The sequence below is a fragment of the Podarcis pityusensis genome (genome assembly GCF_964106645.2).
Source record: "Podarcis pityusensis genome assembly, chromosome: 5".
In the NCBI taxonomy this organism is placed as follows: domain Eukaryota; kingdom Metazoa; phylum Chordata; class Lepidosauria; order Squamata; family Lacertidae; genus Podarcis; species Podarcis pityusensis.
This window is the reverse complement of record NC_138032.1, coordinates 43,738,779-43,754,768: the sequence shown is the minus strand read 5'-3', so window position 1 is coordinate 43,754,768 and position 15,990 is coordinate 43,738,779. Positions and strand designations below refer to the sequence as shown.

The 15,990-nt window shown below is 46.3% G+C and overlaps 1 protein-coding gene across 4 annotated transcripts in view; it reads left to right on the top strand.

The window, feature by feature from the left end:
• Positions 1 to 15,740, top strand: part of SFXN3 (sideroflexin 3) — a gene marked incomplete at its 3' end in the record, with an annotated part of 178,236 nt that extends 162,496 nt beyond the window's left edge. Inside the window, exons 1-11 of one of the 4 annotated variants that reach the window (XM_081006199.1) lie at positions 74 to 228; positions 3,769 to 3,935; positions 4,782 to 4,952; positions 5,796 to 5,894; positions 6,888 to 6,963; positions 7,378 to 7,463; positions 7,879 to 8,006; positions 9,201 to 9,250; positions 9,838 to 9,887; positions 11,274 to 11,321; positions 12,254 to 15,740. In XM_081006199.1, coding sequence (XP_080862325.1) covers positions 3,772 to 3,935; positions 4,782 to 4,952; positions 5,796 to 5,894; positions 6,888 to 6,963; positions 7,378 to 7,463; positions 7,879 to 8,006; positions 9,201 to 9,250; positions 9,838 to 9,887; positions 11,274 to 11,321; positions 12,254 to 12,350 — 969 coding nt within the window. In that variant the 5' untranslated portion in view covers positions 74 to 228; positions 3,769 to 3,771. Of the gene's footprint in view, positions 1 to 73; positions 229 to 300; positions 667 to 940; positions 962 to 3,768; positions 3,936 to 4,781; positions 4,953 to 5,795; positions 5,895 to 6,887; positions 6,964 to 7,377; positions 7,464 to 7,878; positions 8,007 to 9,200; positions 9,251 to 9,837; positions 9,892 to 11,273; positions 11,322 to 12,253 lie in introns of those variants that run through there. The other 3 variants (XM_081006198.1, XM_081006200.1, XM_081006197.1) reach the window with 3 other exon arrangements.
• Between the last annotated feature and the right edge of the window lie 250 nt (positions 15,741 to 15,990).

The window sequence follows — 15,990 nt, the reverse complement described above, 5'->3', positions numbered from 1 at the left end:
GCTTCCCGGCAGGCTCCGAGGAACTGGCTAGGCCGTAGCCCTGCCTCTTGGCCGGCTCTCCCTCGCCGCTCATTGGCTCTCGCCTCGCCAGGGGGGCCGCGACGCTCGGGCGCCGTGACAAGCCAAGGAAGGGGCCGGCCTCGGGAAGCAGCCCAGCGCCGCCGTGTCACAGCCGCCGAGCGACAGGGTTGCAGCCGCCACCGCCACTGCCGCCGCTCGGAGGAACAAGTGAGTTTCCTCTCGCAGGGATCGCGACCCAGCCCGGCCCTCCCCTCGCGGGGCGGGGACGCCTCCCGGCTCCATCCTCCGCTCTGCCTCGGGGCTCCCGGCGCCAGGATCTCCCTCGCCTTCTCCCTCGCTATGCAGCCTCTCCCTTTCTCCCTCCACAGCCTGCGGATTACTCATCACTCGTTCCCATCTCTCTCTCTCTCCTCCCCACCCCATGCCGCCCACTCCGCGCGCGCTTTCCCTTCCTCCTCCTCCTCCTCCATCCGTTTTTATGAGTCACTCCGGGGTTTTGGGTGGGGGCCCATCCGCGTCACGAGCTCATGCACGCGCCGGCGGGTGACTCCCTGCGCGCACCGCGTGCCCAGGGGGCTGCTGAGCATCACGCCGGGATCTGGGGAGTTGGCTGGGAGGGCGGCAGGCAGAGGATGCGAGCGACAGGTAGCGGCACATAGCGGGATACGCAGAGCAGCCCTCTCCAATCCACCTTCAACTCCCCGGGTTCTGTGGCGGGATAGCCTTGAAAGACGGGAGTCTCTCTCTCTCGCGCGCGCTCTCTCTCTCTCTCTCTTGGCCTCAAGGTCCCAGGGTGGGTAACAACATTAAAGCACAATTGAGAACAACTAACAACCGGGAAAATAAGGTGAGCCCTGAAATTAGATGCCCCAGGTGTCAAAGTCAGAGGCAAGCATCCTGTGGCATCCTGTCAACATCCTGTGGCAGCTGTATGATGAAGGTACTGGATGCATCTCTGTGGGAAGGGGGCTCCACAGCTTAGGGGCTGCCATGGAGAATGGCCTCTCTTGGGGCACCAGCACCCCAGACTCTGAGGGTGGAGGAAGTACCAAGAGAGCGCCCCCCTCCGCCTGCCAATCTCAGCACCCAGGAAGGTCTGTGGGGCTTCTTTCATCCGTGAGCTTCTTCACATGCCTCCTGTTGGATGGCCCACTTTTTGTTTCATTTTCTCGCATTTAATAGCCCACCTTTTTCTCCAAGGAGCTCAAGGTGCATGGTTCTCCCTCCTCTCATTTAGCCCCCTCAACCTCCCTGTGATTTAGGTTAGGCGGAGAGGAAATGAATGGCCCAAGGCCACCCAGTGAGTTTCATGGACCAATGGGGATTTAAACTCTGGTTTCCCAGGTCCCAGTTGGGCATTCTAACCACTATACCACACTGGCTCCCAAGAGGACTGCAGAGAGAGAGACTGAAGACTTCCCTGTTTTCTTTATTTTGGGGTCTCCCATTTGCTCAGACATGCACCTCTTCTCTTACAGGGTTTTTTTTCTGGCCAGATAATATATTTTATTTTTAAAACACCAGCTTTACTTCAGAGGCTTCTATCTAGTTTGAAACATCACAACTTCATATAAGCAAATGGGTCATCACTTCGGACCATAGAATTGTAGAGTTGGAAGGGACCCCAAGGGGCATCTAGTCCAACCCCCCGCAGTGCAGGAATCTTAACTAAAGAATCCCTGACAGATGACTGGCCAAGTTCTGCATGGATGGAGCGATGTGTGTGTAGAAATCCTTACTTTTTGCATGGCTGGCTTGTTGCCTACTATACCCATGCCAGGACAAACTGATCCATAAAGCATGCTGTGATTTCAGCAGACCATTGTAGGACCATTGCTGGTTGTGGCATCTCCTCCCATTTTTAACCTGGCCATGTCCTATTTCTTTTATTTATTAATTTTCTTACATCTATAGTCAGTAGTGGCTGGTGAGCACTCTTCAGGAAACGACTTGGCGCATGGCTGCAGGAGCATCAGATTGACTCTGCTGTCATGTGCCACACAAAGCTTCCCCATGCTGCTTCACTGGCCCATGCTGTATATAGGTCACCTTGGTTCCATGTGGTCTACATGTGGTTCCTGGTGGTCAAACATCCAGGCACTGACAAGATCTGTTCCTGTTTAGCTGCCGCAAGGCAGTGGCCTCATGTGTCTTCAGGCCATATCCTGGGTTCTAGGAAAAAAGTGCTGGCATATACTTCGTGTACTCTTGGCTGTGTGCTATAGTGCCAAACTGAATGCTTGGTAGGTTATAGACACACCAAGTATAGACACACTCGTAGTATTAATGTGGATACAGTCTTAAGTAACTACTCAAGTCGAGGTTTTCAGACTTGACTATTCCTCCTAACCCAGGAATTGTGTTGATCATCCACTGTTAGTACAAGCTAAATTGACAGAAGGTCCGAGGGAGAACCCAGTGGTGTGGTTTGCTTCTTGGAAATTAAAGTAATTTGCTGCATTTTAACATAGAACTGCCTTCTGCAGCTCTTTGGCCTCTTGGTAGACCAGCAGCAAGTACAGAAATAAAAAATGCTTGTGAAGCTTTTCAGGTTAAAAAGGAAAGGAGAGGTGACCTCTTGATACCTTGCTGGTCTCCAGATGAAATTGACTAATTTCCTTGTTCATGCCATTTTCACCCACTAATGAGAACAGAATTCAAATCCCTGAAATTTTATTAGGTTCAATCTGTATCTCTGCATGTTCTTTGTATGCAGTCTCTGCAGGAAAGCTTCAGAGTATTTGTTCTAATAATACTGCAGATAAAGTCTTTATCGGCTTTTTATTTTTGAATATTGCTGTTGTGCCTCACAGGGTTTCCATCCAAAAGGATTATTCCTTCCAGAGAGAATTTGTGACTATTGGAGGCTGACATTTTTCTTTGACGCAAGGAGTATGATGTTTGTTATTTTAATCATTGCCTGGGTAACAGTAGGGGCATGACAAATGGGATTTAGAGGGCAACCAACATTTCCAGACGTGAATCTTGATGTGAGCCTTAGTGTTGATGTAACCTCTATAAGCTCAGCTTCAAGTGCTAGAAAATAAGCAACTTAACATGTATATTGATTTACCTGTTTTTATTGTACTGGCTCAATTTTGCTTAGGCACCTATTCTGCTGCGTAGAAGGCTCAAGGGCTAGGAATCTCTCTAATGGGATGTAAAGAACCCTCTTGCGCTTAACAGGCAGGATCCCCTATGTATGTAAGGAGGAACTCAGGAGCAAAGCACCAGCATATCAGCAACTTGGGGAATGGTGGAGATGTGAGAAGATCACATCATCCTTGTATGCGAGTAAAAGCGAAAGTCGTGCTTTCAGGTGGTACGAAAGTGACCTTGTACATATCTGATAACTTCCCCAGTTTTGCTTGTTCCTGCTTTGTTGGAGAGCATTGTGCGCGAGTTCTAATGGTCTTTGAAAAACAAACTTTCAGCACATAAGCTTGGGCCCTAAGATAAGATAACTTAATCAAGTTCATGGGAGGAATTCTTCCTGTCCCTTCCTCCCATTTGCAGCCACTCGCTTCCCTGAATGGAGAATGGAGAGAGACATTTGTATGGGTAGAAGCCTCTGACTTTGGCATGGATGGAATTTAGCCTGCTGTATAAAGATAAAGAGTCACATCCATTGCTCTGACTGCTTTTGCCTCCGGCCCCACCTACCACTGGCAATGTGGACCCAACCCTTCTGCTTAGCCTCACTGTGACATGAGTTGAGTTTGCTCTCCCTCCTTTGTGTCCTTGCAGAAGATGTCTGGGGAACTGTCCTTGCACATCGACACCAAGGAGCCACGATGGGACCAGAGCAGCTTCACAGGGAGAGCAAAACACTTCTTCACGGTGACAGATCCTCGCAACCTTCTGCTCTCTAGCAAAACTCTGGAAGAGGCCCGGAGGGTGATTGAGGATTACAGGTTCTCTTGTTAGTCTGGGGATTGCTTTGGTCCTTAGAGAATGACAAGGAAGGCAGTGCCAGGAGTGAGGGGGTGAGGTTGTGGGGAATCCTGATGTTGTGCTATCTAGAGGCTTTTAAAGCACTTGGTGTTAGCTGTCCTCTAATTCCTGGAATTCGTAGATTCTTCTTAGCACTCTGGAGTGGCTTGTTGACTTTCAATATAGTGGCTCTGGGAAAGCAAAAGCAAGGAGAACGAACTCCTAGGAAGAGGGATGCACTTTTAGAAGGAATGGAAAGATGAAGCTTAGAGAATAAGTTTATTTACAGGCCACTTTCCCAAAGGATGCTGCAAGTGGCTCACAAGAAAAGCAAACAAATCAATTTATAGGTGCAACGAAGACATAAATATATCATAAATGCAGTCTTTTATGTTCCCATTAGCAAACAAACATATTAGTATTAATGATTCCCTAATTAGTATGAATGTCTCCTCCAGTGGCTACTGGCCATTTGGTGACAGAGCATTAGCATAGTCCCAAACCATTTCCCTGTCTACACATCCTATTCCAAACCCAATATTTTGAATTAATCAGAACATTCAAAGGAACCCATCCAAGACTATCCACAGGGCAACTGGTTCATTTGAAGAGTCTCCTTGCATTTCACAGTGTACATGAATAGAGAGGAGTGTTGAGGGGTACAGTACCTCTGGTCATTGCTAATACAGCTATTCTTACCTCCCAAACTGACCCCGCCTCTTCCTAGTACAGTGCGTTGATACTTCCTGCCCCAGCAACCTCCACAGCAAATCTACTCATTTCCCTAAACTGCCTCCAATCTTCTTTCCTTTTCTTGATTGTTTCAGGAAAGGGAAGGTGTCGCCAGGATTGACTGAGGACCAACTATGGCGGGCAAAATACATCTACGACTCGGCTTTCCACCCGGACACTGGCGAGAAGATGATCCTGATTGGGCGAATGTCGGCCCAGGTGCCCATGAACATGACCATCACTGGGTGCATGCTCACTTTCTACAGGTACGTGCACAACTTCTAAGGTCCTATTGGTGGCCACGCAAACTGCAGCGTGACAACAGCCTTACATTTAATGTAATGCAGCAATTTAGAGGCCTAATTTGAAGCAGTCGGCTGTGATAGGGGTTTAACACTGTTCCCCTCTCTCCCCTGCCTCGGTGCTCAAGTTGCTCTTAGCTGCAGGTTAGGGGAAAAAGACAAATACTATATGGGCAAGTACCCCTGAGGGAAATGCCAGCTTTGGGGCAGGAAGAGGGAGCAATCTAACATTGTGGCTGGGGGGAAGAATTAACCCCACTTTTCCCCATGCCATGGACCTTACCTAGGGTTGCCATATTTCAAAAAGTGAAAATCCAGACACAAAAGTTGTTGAGTTTTCTATTTTTAAGGAAAATCGACACTGCCAACAAGGGTTGCCATACATCTGGATTTTCCCAGACATTTTAGCAATTTCTGCCGGGACACTGCTTCCGACTGCAATATCCTGGCTATGTCTGGGAAATTCTGGAGTTATAGCAACCATACCTCACCCAAATTGCCCCCTAACATCAGCTAGTTTTAATGAAATAAAAAAGACAGAGATCTGTTCATGGATTTTCTGTGTTGGATGTAGTTTGGCTCTAAATCTGAAGGAGAAAGGAAGTGCTGTGTATGGCGTGGAACAGTGGCATTGAAACTGCATGCGTACCTCATTGAGTGCTTTTGTGTGTATGTATGGAGGAGGGGCTGCGAGAAGCATACACCAAATCAGCACATAGAGCTCGTTCGCTACTTCTTTGAGAATTAGCCTAACATTCTGGTTTTTGTCATATTTATGGGAGCCCTGACTTTTCTTTTTCCTTGCAGAACAACCCCTGCTGTTCTGTTCTGGCAATGGGTGAACCAGTCATTCAACGCCATTGTCAACTACACTAACCGGAGTGGAGATGCTCCCATAACCGTCAGGTAAGAAGACACTGAGTACCGCCCAAGAGCCCTGGAAACGAATGCAGACATATTTGTGGGAAATTTGCCATGGGATTGCCTGATACCACTATAGGAGCTGCCTCTACAGGGTAGCTTTTCAGGACCCATACCTGCCAAGGAAGCAGATCATCAGGCCCCAAAAATTTTGCTCCCTCATCCCAGATGGCTATAGGTGTGGACTCGGATTATTCCACATTTGTTCAGGAGCTCCTTCCTAATTACATTTCAAGTGGAAGCCATGACAAAACATTGCACTGTTGAGTAATCCTATTCAGGGTGCCAGCCAATTTTCAGAATACTCCATTTCATCCTCCTTCCCACCTGTTTCTCTGCCCCCTACAACAGCCAGCATTCTATTGCTAGTGAGCATGCTCAGTCCTCACTGGGCTGTGTTTGGGCTCCTTCCCTTCGGTTCATAGTTTCCCTTAAGTTTTCTTTTGAACTTCTGCGAAATTTGAGACTCCCCCAAGTCTGCTGGTACCTCCCTCTTGTGCCTGAATGGGTGCCATTTTTGGTGGGTGGGGATCCACACTGGGAGAATGAATTCACTCTTAGCCTTTTCCCATTGTAAATCCCAGGAAAATCCATGGGAGCTAATTCTTCAAAGTGGCGTGCCTAGGAAGCAGTGGTAGCCCCATTTGTGGGGTCAAGAGGAGAGGATTGCAGGGGCTGGGCTTTCCAGGAGTCATGGAGGGAAAGCTTGAAGTCAAAAGCAAGGTAGACCGTGGTGGAGACCTCCTGTGCAGAAACGGGTAGGGAATGAGGCAAGAAGGAACACTGGCAGTGCTAGGAAAGGTGGTAAAGATGTGTGACTGCTTAGTCTTGGTGGGGATTTTTAATGGTGGGAAATAGGAATGTTCCTGCATGTCCCACCCATTGAGTACCTTTCCCAGGGGAAGCATTAGGGCTGGGACTAGACAGGAGGAAGTTGAGAGTATCTTAGCCTCACCTGGTTGTCTGCTTCCTTTACAGCCAGCTGGGCACTGCCTACGTCAGTGCTACTACAGGAGCTGTGGTCACAGCACTGGGCCTCAAGTCCCTCACCAAGGTAAGGGACCCGCCGGCTGTGTCTGCCCTGGCACAGCAAGAAGGATATGCCTGTTCTTTGAGATTAAAGTGTCACACTTTGGTGTTACAAACAAGACCTTGCATAGGACAAGTGACTCTCTTTCTTTATTTGGTTATCTGCATTCCCTGGCCACTGAGCATGCTCAGCACTCACTGAGATGTTTGGAAAGGTTTTCTTCCACTGTTTTTTTTTGGGTGTGTGTGTGTGTGTGTGTACTTCTGCAAATCTTTGGTTCCTCTTCCTGTTTTCTCTTGTGCATAGGTCAGGCCTGTGCAAGGGGGGTGGGCAGCTGGGTACACTTTCCCTGGACCTATTCATCCTGCTGTTAATTCAAACTGTAACACATGCCTCCTCTCTCTTTCTCTTTCCCTTTCAACTCTTCCACCTCGGTAGCACCTTCCACCCATCATTGGACGCTATGTGCCTTTTGCAGCTGTGGCAGCGGCTAACTGTATCAACATACCATTAATGAGGCAGAGGTAAGATAGGGCTGTGTGATGGGGGAGAGGGTAGGAACCTAGGAAGATGCCTTACACTGAGTCAGTCTAGCATGTGGTTTTGGTTCCTGGGGAGTGGTCAGGTGGGATAATGTGATGGAGCTACTCCACATTGTTCTGTGGTCCTATACCACATTGTTCCAGACCATCCTTTTTTGGAGATCCAGCAGGACAGATATGGTCCTGTGCTGTCTGGTGGGGTGGGTGGGATTTGTAGTCCAAAACAACATCTGGAGTTGAAGCCTAGTTTAATACTTGTGTTCCTGGTCTAGAAAGACACGAAGCACAGACACCTAGGACTCAGAAGAATTGCTGCATTTCTGGCAGCAAGAGAAAGGAGAGGCTGAAAATGACAATAAAGGGTTGTATTATTCCCCCCCCCCAACCATTTTTACAGGGAGCTAAAGCTTGGTATCCCCATTACAGACGAGAAAGGAAATCGGTTGGGTGAGTCAAAGGCAGCCGCTCAGCAAGCCATTGCACAAGTGGTGGTGTCTCGAATTGGCATGGCTGCACCTGCCATGGGTAAGTAGCTGCTGCATTGGCAGTGGCCATTGGTGAGAGCGGAAGCAAATACTTGAAGTTCCAACTTCGCCAATAAGGGATAATACTTTTTATGGGTGGAAATGTGAATGATTTTGATTTACTGGCTTCTCTCAATTTTTTTGTAAGATTCAGATATGAAATATTATAAATTGAGGAGTGTTTCTTATTAACTATTAATTAATTTGGATGCTTGATGTACATTGATGTGCTCAGTGACAGAGCACATGTTTGCATGTAGCAGGGCCCAGGTTAAACCTTTGGCACTTTTAATTTAAAAGGGCCCTAAGATCTGCTGATGGAGGGCAGTACAATGGTGTAGCCTGGGGGGTGCCAGGGGGACCATTGTCCCAGGCGCACAATTGGGGAGGCACGAACCAGGCACCCTTCCCCCGCAGAGATCCGGCGCATGAGTGCCCGCCTGCCGGCAGGGGCTAGATAGCACAGAGGGTGAAGAACACCCTTCGTGTCCTGTGCCCCCATTTGAGCATTCACAGATTGCCTGGAGAATATTTGACATAAAAATTAAGCATTTTGAAGAGCCCATTAATTTTAGTTCTGCTTTTGGTGCATACATGCTGTGCTATTTTGTCATTATCTCCTGAAAGCTTCTACCAAGGTAGAAATCCTGTTTAAGTTGTTGGCATTTGCAGGGCAAAAACAAAATGACAATCTGGGCTGCCTTCGCACGGCAGTTTATTCCATTCTCATGGCTTTCCCCTAACTTCTAAGTTCTGCATTATATTTGAGCTTTCACATGATGTAAGAGCGACTTCTGGAACCGTAGTGGAACATAGTGCAAGTTAAGTGCTCGTTTCCCCGTTTGCAAATAATATGGAAACCAGTGCTTAACCTGTGCTGTATTCCACTATAGTTCTAGAAGTGGCTTTTACATTGTGTGAAAGCATAAATATAATGTGGAAACGTCATGAAAATGAAATAAACTGCCATGTGAATGCAGCCATAAATCAAATTCCATTACCAGTTGGGACACCTCTGAGCTATTAAGTTTGTGAACTACTCATTGTGATGTTAGTTTCTGAGTATTCTCAATGGATTCCAGGAATTCCTAGAGAAATAAAACAACAACAACCCTAAAACCGATTCAAAATGTGCAGGAGACATTTGGCTGGCTGGGTGTGTCTTTAATATTCTCCTTCCTCATTTTCCTTATAGCCATCCCTCCTGTGATCATGAACGCACTAGAGAAGAGAGCATTTTTGAAGGTAGGTCCTTTTGGATCTTAGTTCAGCTCCCAGGCCTCCATTCCTATAGGCTGAGAAGGATGTGGTTGCTTTCCTGAGATGAGCCATATTTGTGTGTGTGTGTGTGTGTGTTCAGCTTACTTCTCAACCCTCATGAACAGGAGAGGGTTATGGGCCTCATGTCCTGGTTGTGGGCTTCCCAAGGGCGTTCAGTTGGTCACTCTGCAAACAGAATGCTAGATTGCATAGGTCTTTGGGTTGATCCAGCTGGGCTCTTCTTATCAGGAAGGGGAGTTTAATTTCTTAGAAGGTGTATTGACTGCCATCTTGGAAATGCTAGTGTCAAAAATATTCAAAGCTTCTTAAGGAGGGGTGGCTAACCCTTGGCTCTCTAGATGTTGCCATCATCCCTGACCATTTGCCATGCTAGCTGAGACTGTGTTGTAGTTTAGCACTATCTGGAGTGCCACATAGGGCTTTCCTCAAGAAACGTATGAGTGCTCCTGCTGGGTAAATGGCTGCACCTCTGTAAGCAACAAGCGACAACAGCTGCTTTGGAAACGGATGTAGATGCTGAGCACGAACCAACGCCTTGTGTTTCCTTCCAGCGGTACCCTTGGATGAATGCTCCTCTGCAGGTTGGGCTGGTGGGCCTGTGGTAAGTGTGCTTCTTCCCTTGTACAATTGGGAGTATTGTATGTCAGGAGGAGAGAACAGGTTGCCAGAGCTCTCTGAGAAGAATGTCAGTGCAAATTGTGGTCACATTCACACTGTATATAAAGTGCCATGATACCACTTTAAACAGTCACGGCTTCCCCCAAAGGATTCTGGGAGCTGTAGCTTGTTTACAGTGCTGAGTTTGTTAGGAGGCCCATATTCCCCTCCCCCCCAAAAAAGCTGCAATTTCCAGAGTTCCCTGTGAAGAGGAATTGAATGTTAAATCACTCGGGGGACTGTAGCTCTGTGTGGGCAGCAGGGATCTCCTAACAACTTAACGAACCCTTAGCACCCTTAACGAGCTGCAGTTCCCAGAATACTTGGGGAAAGCCATGGCTGTTTAAATTGATGCCATAGCGCTTTAAATTTATGGTGTGAATCTAACCAGTGTGGGGAAGTAGAGTTCCTATGACTGGGGAGGCTCAGGTTCAAATCGTCTCTCAGCCAGGAAACTCACTTTCTCTCAGACCAACCTGGTTGTGGAGGCTAAAATTGGGGGTAGCTGGTTGGGGTATGATGACCTAGGAGCCTTGAGCTCCTGGGATGAAAGACAAGACAAGCATGGAATAAATAAGTAATAAAGAAACACGGCTTTTGACTAAAACCAGATAGCACTTGGCTTACAGAAGCAAGTGAGGTAATCTCCTGAGACAGTATGATTGTGGGAATCAGGCACGGGGACCCACATTCCATGGCCCTTCTGGGTTTTCTTCCCTGGCAACTGTGACTTGACCTTTAGGCTGATCAGGAATTCTACCAGTTCCTAGTAATGTATATCAGTTTGAAGGTGTTGAAATTTCTGAGTGGCAACCTGTTCCATTCTGAATATTTCAACTTTTGTGGGTTGCCCCCCCCCCCCACAAGCCCCATTGAAATGACATTAACATGGTACCCTGCTTATTTGTAACGGATCAGGCAAGGTAGCTTTCATGACATAGTGCTATTCCTTTTGGAAATTTGACTAGATCCCCATTCCAGGAAAATGGGTTGGGGGCCTTTTGCCAACCTGGTGCCCTCCAGATGTTTTTGATGATCAGTTGTAGTCCAAAACATCTGGAGAGCAGGTTGGTGAAAGAGGCACAAGAGAAAAGCTTTGATTGGGATGCAAGATACTGCACTCCATTGTGTGTTGTTCGGCATCTACAATTCTGACTGGGAGAAAGAAAGCAGCCTATACCCCCAACACATAGAGCAACATAGAACATTGCCATTGCCCCCCCCCCCCCGAGGTTGGTGGGAGGGGGGTGAGGGTTATTTCCCCCCAGAGCGACTCCCTTGCCCATCCTCCAAGGCAGAAGTGACTCCTCTCCTGTCTTTGTTTTTCCAGTTTGGTGTTTGCTACCCCTCTTTGCTGTGCACTCTTCCCCCAGAAAAGGTAAGCATGTCATTGCATGTTATATTCTATGAGAGTGGTTTCTGGGGTCCATTTGGGGTCCAGCCACCCAGGGGGCTCGTGGCACATACCCATCAACTGTCTGGGACATCCCGTTTGGAGGGGCTGTGCTCTCGAGTGAGATCTTGTGCTCTTGCGTATGGGTCACATAGACCTTAATGGACCTGTTAGTCATGTTCAGGCAGTCTGTTCTGAGTAGACCTAGCACTGAATGCAAGTCTCAGTGCTAAATCTGTATAATTTTGAATGGGGAGTTCCTCATAAACTGTTTCTTTTCTTTTTTTTAATATTTTGCTGTTCAAAGTCAACATTTTCACAACTGTTTACTTTCAATTCAAAATTTGAAAAGGTGTTTTTTCCCCTTGTTTTTTTTGCCGGGGTGGGTGGGGGAAGAAGCATTATTTTGAAAAACATGGCCTTTTTAATGTTTGTGTTGCTGCGGTTTTCATGCCCTGCTGGTGTGTTACAGTCTTGAAGCCTGATCCTGTCTTAAGTATAGAAGCAATCCTATATTCTTTAGGAATCACAGATGTTTCCCCTTTCTGCTTGGGAGGTTTTCAAATGGGGGCAATGCCACAGTTGGGGGAAATGCCACACCGTGTGGGAAAGAGCATCCCACATGAAGTTTGAAGAAGACACTTCTGGTCACCACATGCTTGGGACCTGGTTTCTCCTTCAGCGACTGTGGTGTTCTCCAGAAGCATACATGGTGGACACACTGTAAGCATCTCTTCCCCATAATATACAGATTAGCCTACTGCTGAATTAAAACATGACATGGGAGGTCATAGCCCATTTTTCAGAGCATGGCTGTGCACCTCTTGAGATAGCCCTGCCCCATAACTTTGCTTTCCATTTCCTACTCTCTCCTTTGCCCTAAGAACTAGAAAAACATCTTGTTTTCCTTTTTCCAGCTCAATGCGGGTGAGCCGCCTGGAACCTGAAGTCCAAGCTCTGATCAGGGAGAAAAACTCTGACATTGAGGTTGTTTACTTCAATAAAGGGCTTTGAGAGAAGCTTCCTCATACTACCCTGGTATGGAGTAAAAAAAACAGGAAGAAGTAGAAGAACCAGGGATCCGGTTCTCCTGAGGAGAAATTTACACTTTGTAATAGTATAATCCCTTTTATATGCTGCTTTCTTATTGGCTGTCAAGTCATGGCAGGCCCTATGTGTATGATATAACCTTCCTGAATTCAGGTGAACCTTAGGGTAGATTGTAATGTGGCAGTGTGACAGTTGCAGTGATGTACGTTCATACTCTGAACAAAGCAGAAACATTCCAGTGATGACCCATTTGGGTTTCAGGAGCAAAGAAGTCCTTAAGCCTAAATCCTTACATTACACAGAGTTCTACAGTGGTATGTGTACAGGTGTGGATGTATGTGCACTATAATCTTAATGATGTATTATCCTAAGAATGATAACCTTGAGAAATGTTTGGGAAGAGGAGAAATCCATGGGACACTTGAGAATCAGTTGCTACATGGAAGGCAACTTGCTGTCCTGGTTAGTTGGAGTCTCATGAATTCAGAAGTAAAGGAGATCACTCTCCCACATAAGAGTATTATGTGTTTTTGCAATACCTACGTTCTTGAGATGTTTTTTCTCTAGACAACCTTTGTTTTTGCAACCAAAACATGTTTTCCAAGAACCTCTGCATTCTCTTCCTGTTCTGATACTTTGCTGATAAGAGAAATGTACGAGAATGACAGTATGTGCAGCCTTGAAACCACAAAACCCCTGATGCAGGGTGAGCGCTAGTCAAATAAGCACACTGCTTCCTACATAGGGAAGCAAGCAATTGACCATATTGAGTTCGCAGGAAACCGCTAAAATTCAAACAGGTTGGTGGATTTTCTATCAGCAATATTCTATTCGGAGGTGAGCACATGCTTCAAAGATGAAGCAAAGATCTGGTGTTTGCATAATTATGTCATGGGAGATGGGATCATGGAAATCAGCTGATCCTAACATGCCCCTTATCTGCCCCTTGGAAACCACAGAATTTCACATAAAGTGGGAAGGGATGTGTCTATATATGTAGAGGCTTCACCCCTTATGTTCTGCTTAGCTGTTTTAGCATAACCACAGCAATATTTTGTACGGTTGCATAGCTTGCTTGAAGGCCCAGGGCGATTGATAGGGATGGCATCCAAATGGAGCATCACTTCTGCCAGCTTCATTGGATCAGGTGAGGGTTGTGACAGCAGCAACCCCATGCTCATGGGGCCTGATGGTTTCACCTCCCAGACCGAGAAAGAAATCTGTTCTGCTTACCCTTTCCACACACTCACTCCCCCAAACCTTTCATTAATACCGTGGGTGGTATCCAAGTAAGTGGTTCCTCTGGTGCAAGCATTTTAAGAACACAATACAAGCCTACTGGATCAAGCCAATGGCCTATTCTCATAGTTGCAGACAAATGCCAATGGGGAGCCTGCAAGCAGGACATGCGTCTAACAGCACTCTGCCCACCTGGGTTTCCCATCACCTGGTATTAAGAGGCATAACGTCTCTGGCAGTGGAGCTGGAACATACTTATTGTTGTGCAAAGGAACTTCTGCTCCCTCTCCTCTCCCTGTGTCCCCCATCCCCTGAATCTGTCCTAGGGGTTCCCAACCCTCAAGAGCGAATGGGCGGGGCCTTGGGGGCACATGGAGAGGGAACAGCAATATGAAGAATTCTGTTGTGCAAGTAGAAATCTCACCATTTAGTTGGAGAATTCCTAACCCCACACTCCAAATTTCTTAAGCACATACCTTGTTGCTCCAAGTGAATACTTACTTGGGTGAATTTGTCAGGTAGAAAATGGTCACACCTGCCTGAGAGCATAAATGACTCTCTGGTGGATGTGGCTGTGACTGAATAGTGGTACACATAAGTATCTCTTCTTTATCTGGACCTGTACTTTACCAGAACAGTTGAGACAACCACTCTGAGGTTTTGTTTCATTTTTACAATCAAGCAGTACATAAAATCTTACAAAATAAATAAAATAATAAATGACGTTCCGGCATTTGGGAAGGTGTGTCTGCACAAAAGCTCTTGGGTATCTGGTTTGATGCTTTATTTGCTAAAGCAGTATCCAATACTCACAAGTGTGCACTAACCACAAGGTTTGTTTTGGACCCTGATTCAGCACTTTGGAAATTACTTCAGTTTGGCTCAGACAGTTTGAAGGCTGCCTGGTTCATCTTGGCACTGTATCAGAATACTGATCTGGGAAAAGCTGAAGCTTTGTGCCTCCCCATTGGCTGTCATGAGGAAATCAACAAATTATTATAGCCTCTTTCCATTTGACAGAATTGTATGCAATTTGCAAGCATAGCAAACCCTTTGGACTGGAAGAAGCCTGCCATAATTCCAGTCAAAAAGGTGCAGGTTTGTTTGCGCTAGACTTCTTCCACCCTTTCCCCACCTTGGCTTTCTTCTTAAATGGAAAGCTTGAGGAGAGATGTTGTCATTTTTTTGCAAACACACTTTCTGACTCTGAATCAACATTTGCTCCTAATAAAGAAAGTAATGTGGGCAGGAGGTTTTCTGCAGTATTACCCTGTGTTGATTATGGTACCTGCCTTGTAACCCTACAATTCCTTCTGTCTGCCATGTAGACTTAACTGGTCAGTGCTAGGATCAGATTTGTGTGTAGTGATCAGGTGCACTGAATCAGCGCATCCATAAGATGCCTTTGGGTGGATTTGACCCATAAAAATTCTCGTCGCTGATGGTCTGAAGGGATAAAATGCTCTACAGCAATGTCCATCCCTGTAGTCCATGCTGTTGCATATTCTGCACAATCTAGCATCAGATTTCATTTGCTCAGAACGTTTAGTTCAATGTCATTTTTGCCCTTGACTTCAGCAGCAGCAGCAGGGTCCATAGTACTTATTTGACCTAAGCAACACACACACAGAGCTAAACTGGAACAAGTGTGTGTGATGACACATGATGTTTGGCCTGCAAAGTAGAATAAAGAACTGCCAGAACTGCCTTCTCCAAAGGTGGATGAAGGTCAGTGGCTTAATCCAGTTTTATGTACTTTTTATCCCTGGAGCAAATCATTTATTTTAATCTGAGCAGAACGCCTGGGTTTGCATGCTTGCTTCCTTTGTTAAATGTCATCTTTGCTGGAGCCTCAGAGTTCCATCAGGGGTTACTATATATGCTCTTTATCACACTCGCTTAATGAGACCTCATCTGATCCAACTCTTACAAGCTTAAAATGGTTTGAGTCAGCTTATTTTGCTTTTACTGTGTTGGGTTATGTTTGAGGCTTATTTTACCAAATGCAAAGCAATGTCTGTGCAGGAATCCTCATTGATTCCATGTTATACCTCTTGTATAGCTTTAAATAAGGCATCTGTTTCCAAATAAAGAATATAATTTCTGTCTCTTGCACATGTCTTTGCTGTTTTCTTGAACTGACAGGTAAAATGCATTGCTATGTTTCTTGCTCACATACAGCAGATTTTAATGCAGAGTTTTGTTTTAAGGAAATGTGACCAAAATTACTCCTACTGGCGATGAAGGCAAAAAGCTTCCTGCTAACTTCCAAGTGTGGGTCCCCTAATTCCCACCCACATTCTTCAAAGGTTAATCCGTTTATGATTACAGTGATTATTCCTGTTCATGGAAGGGCTATGCTGTC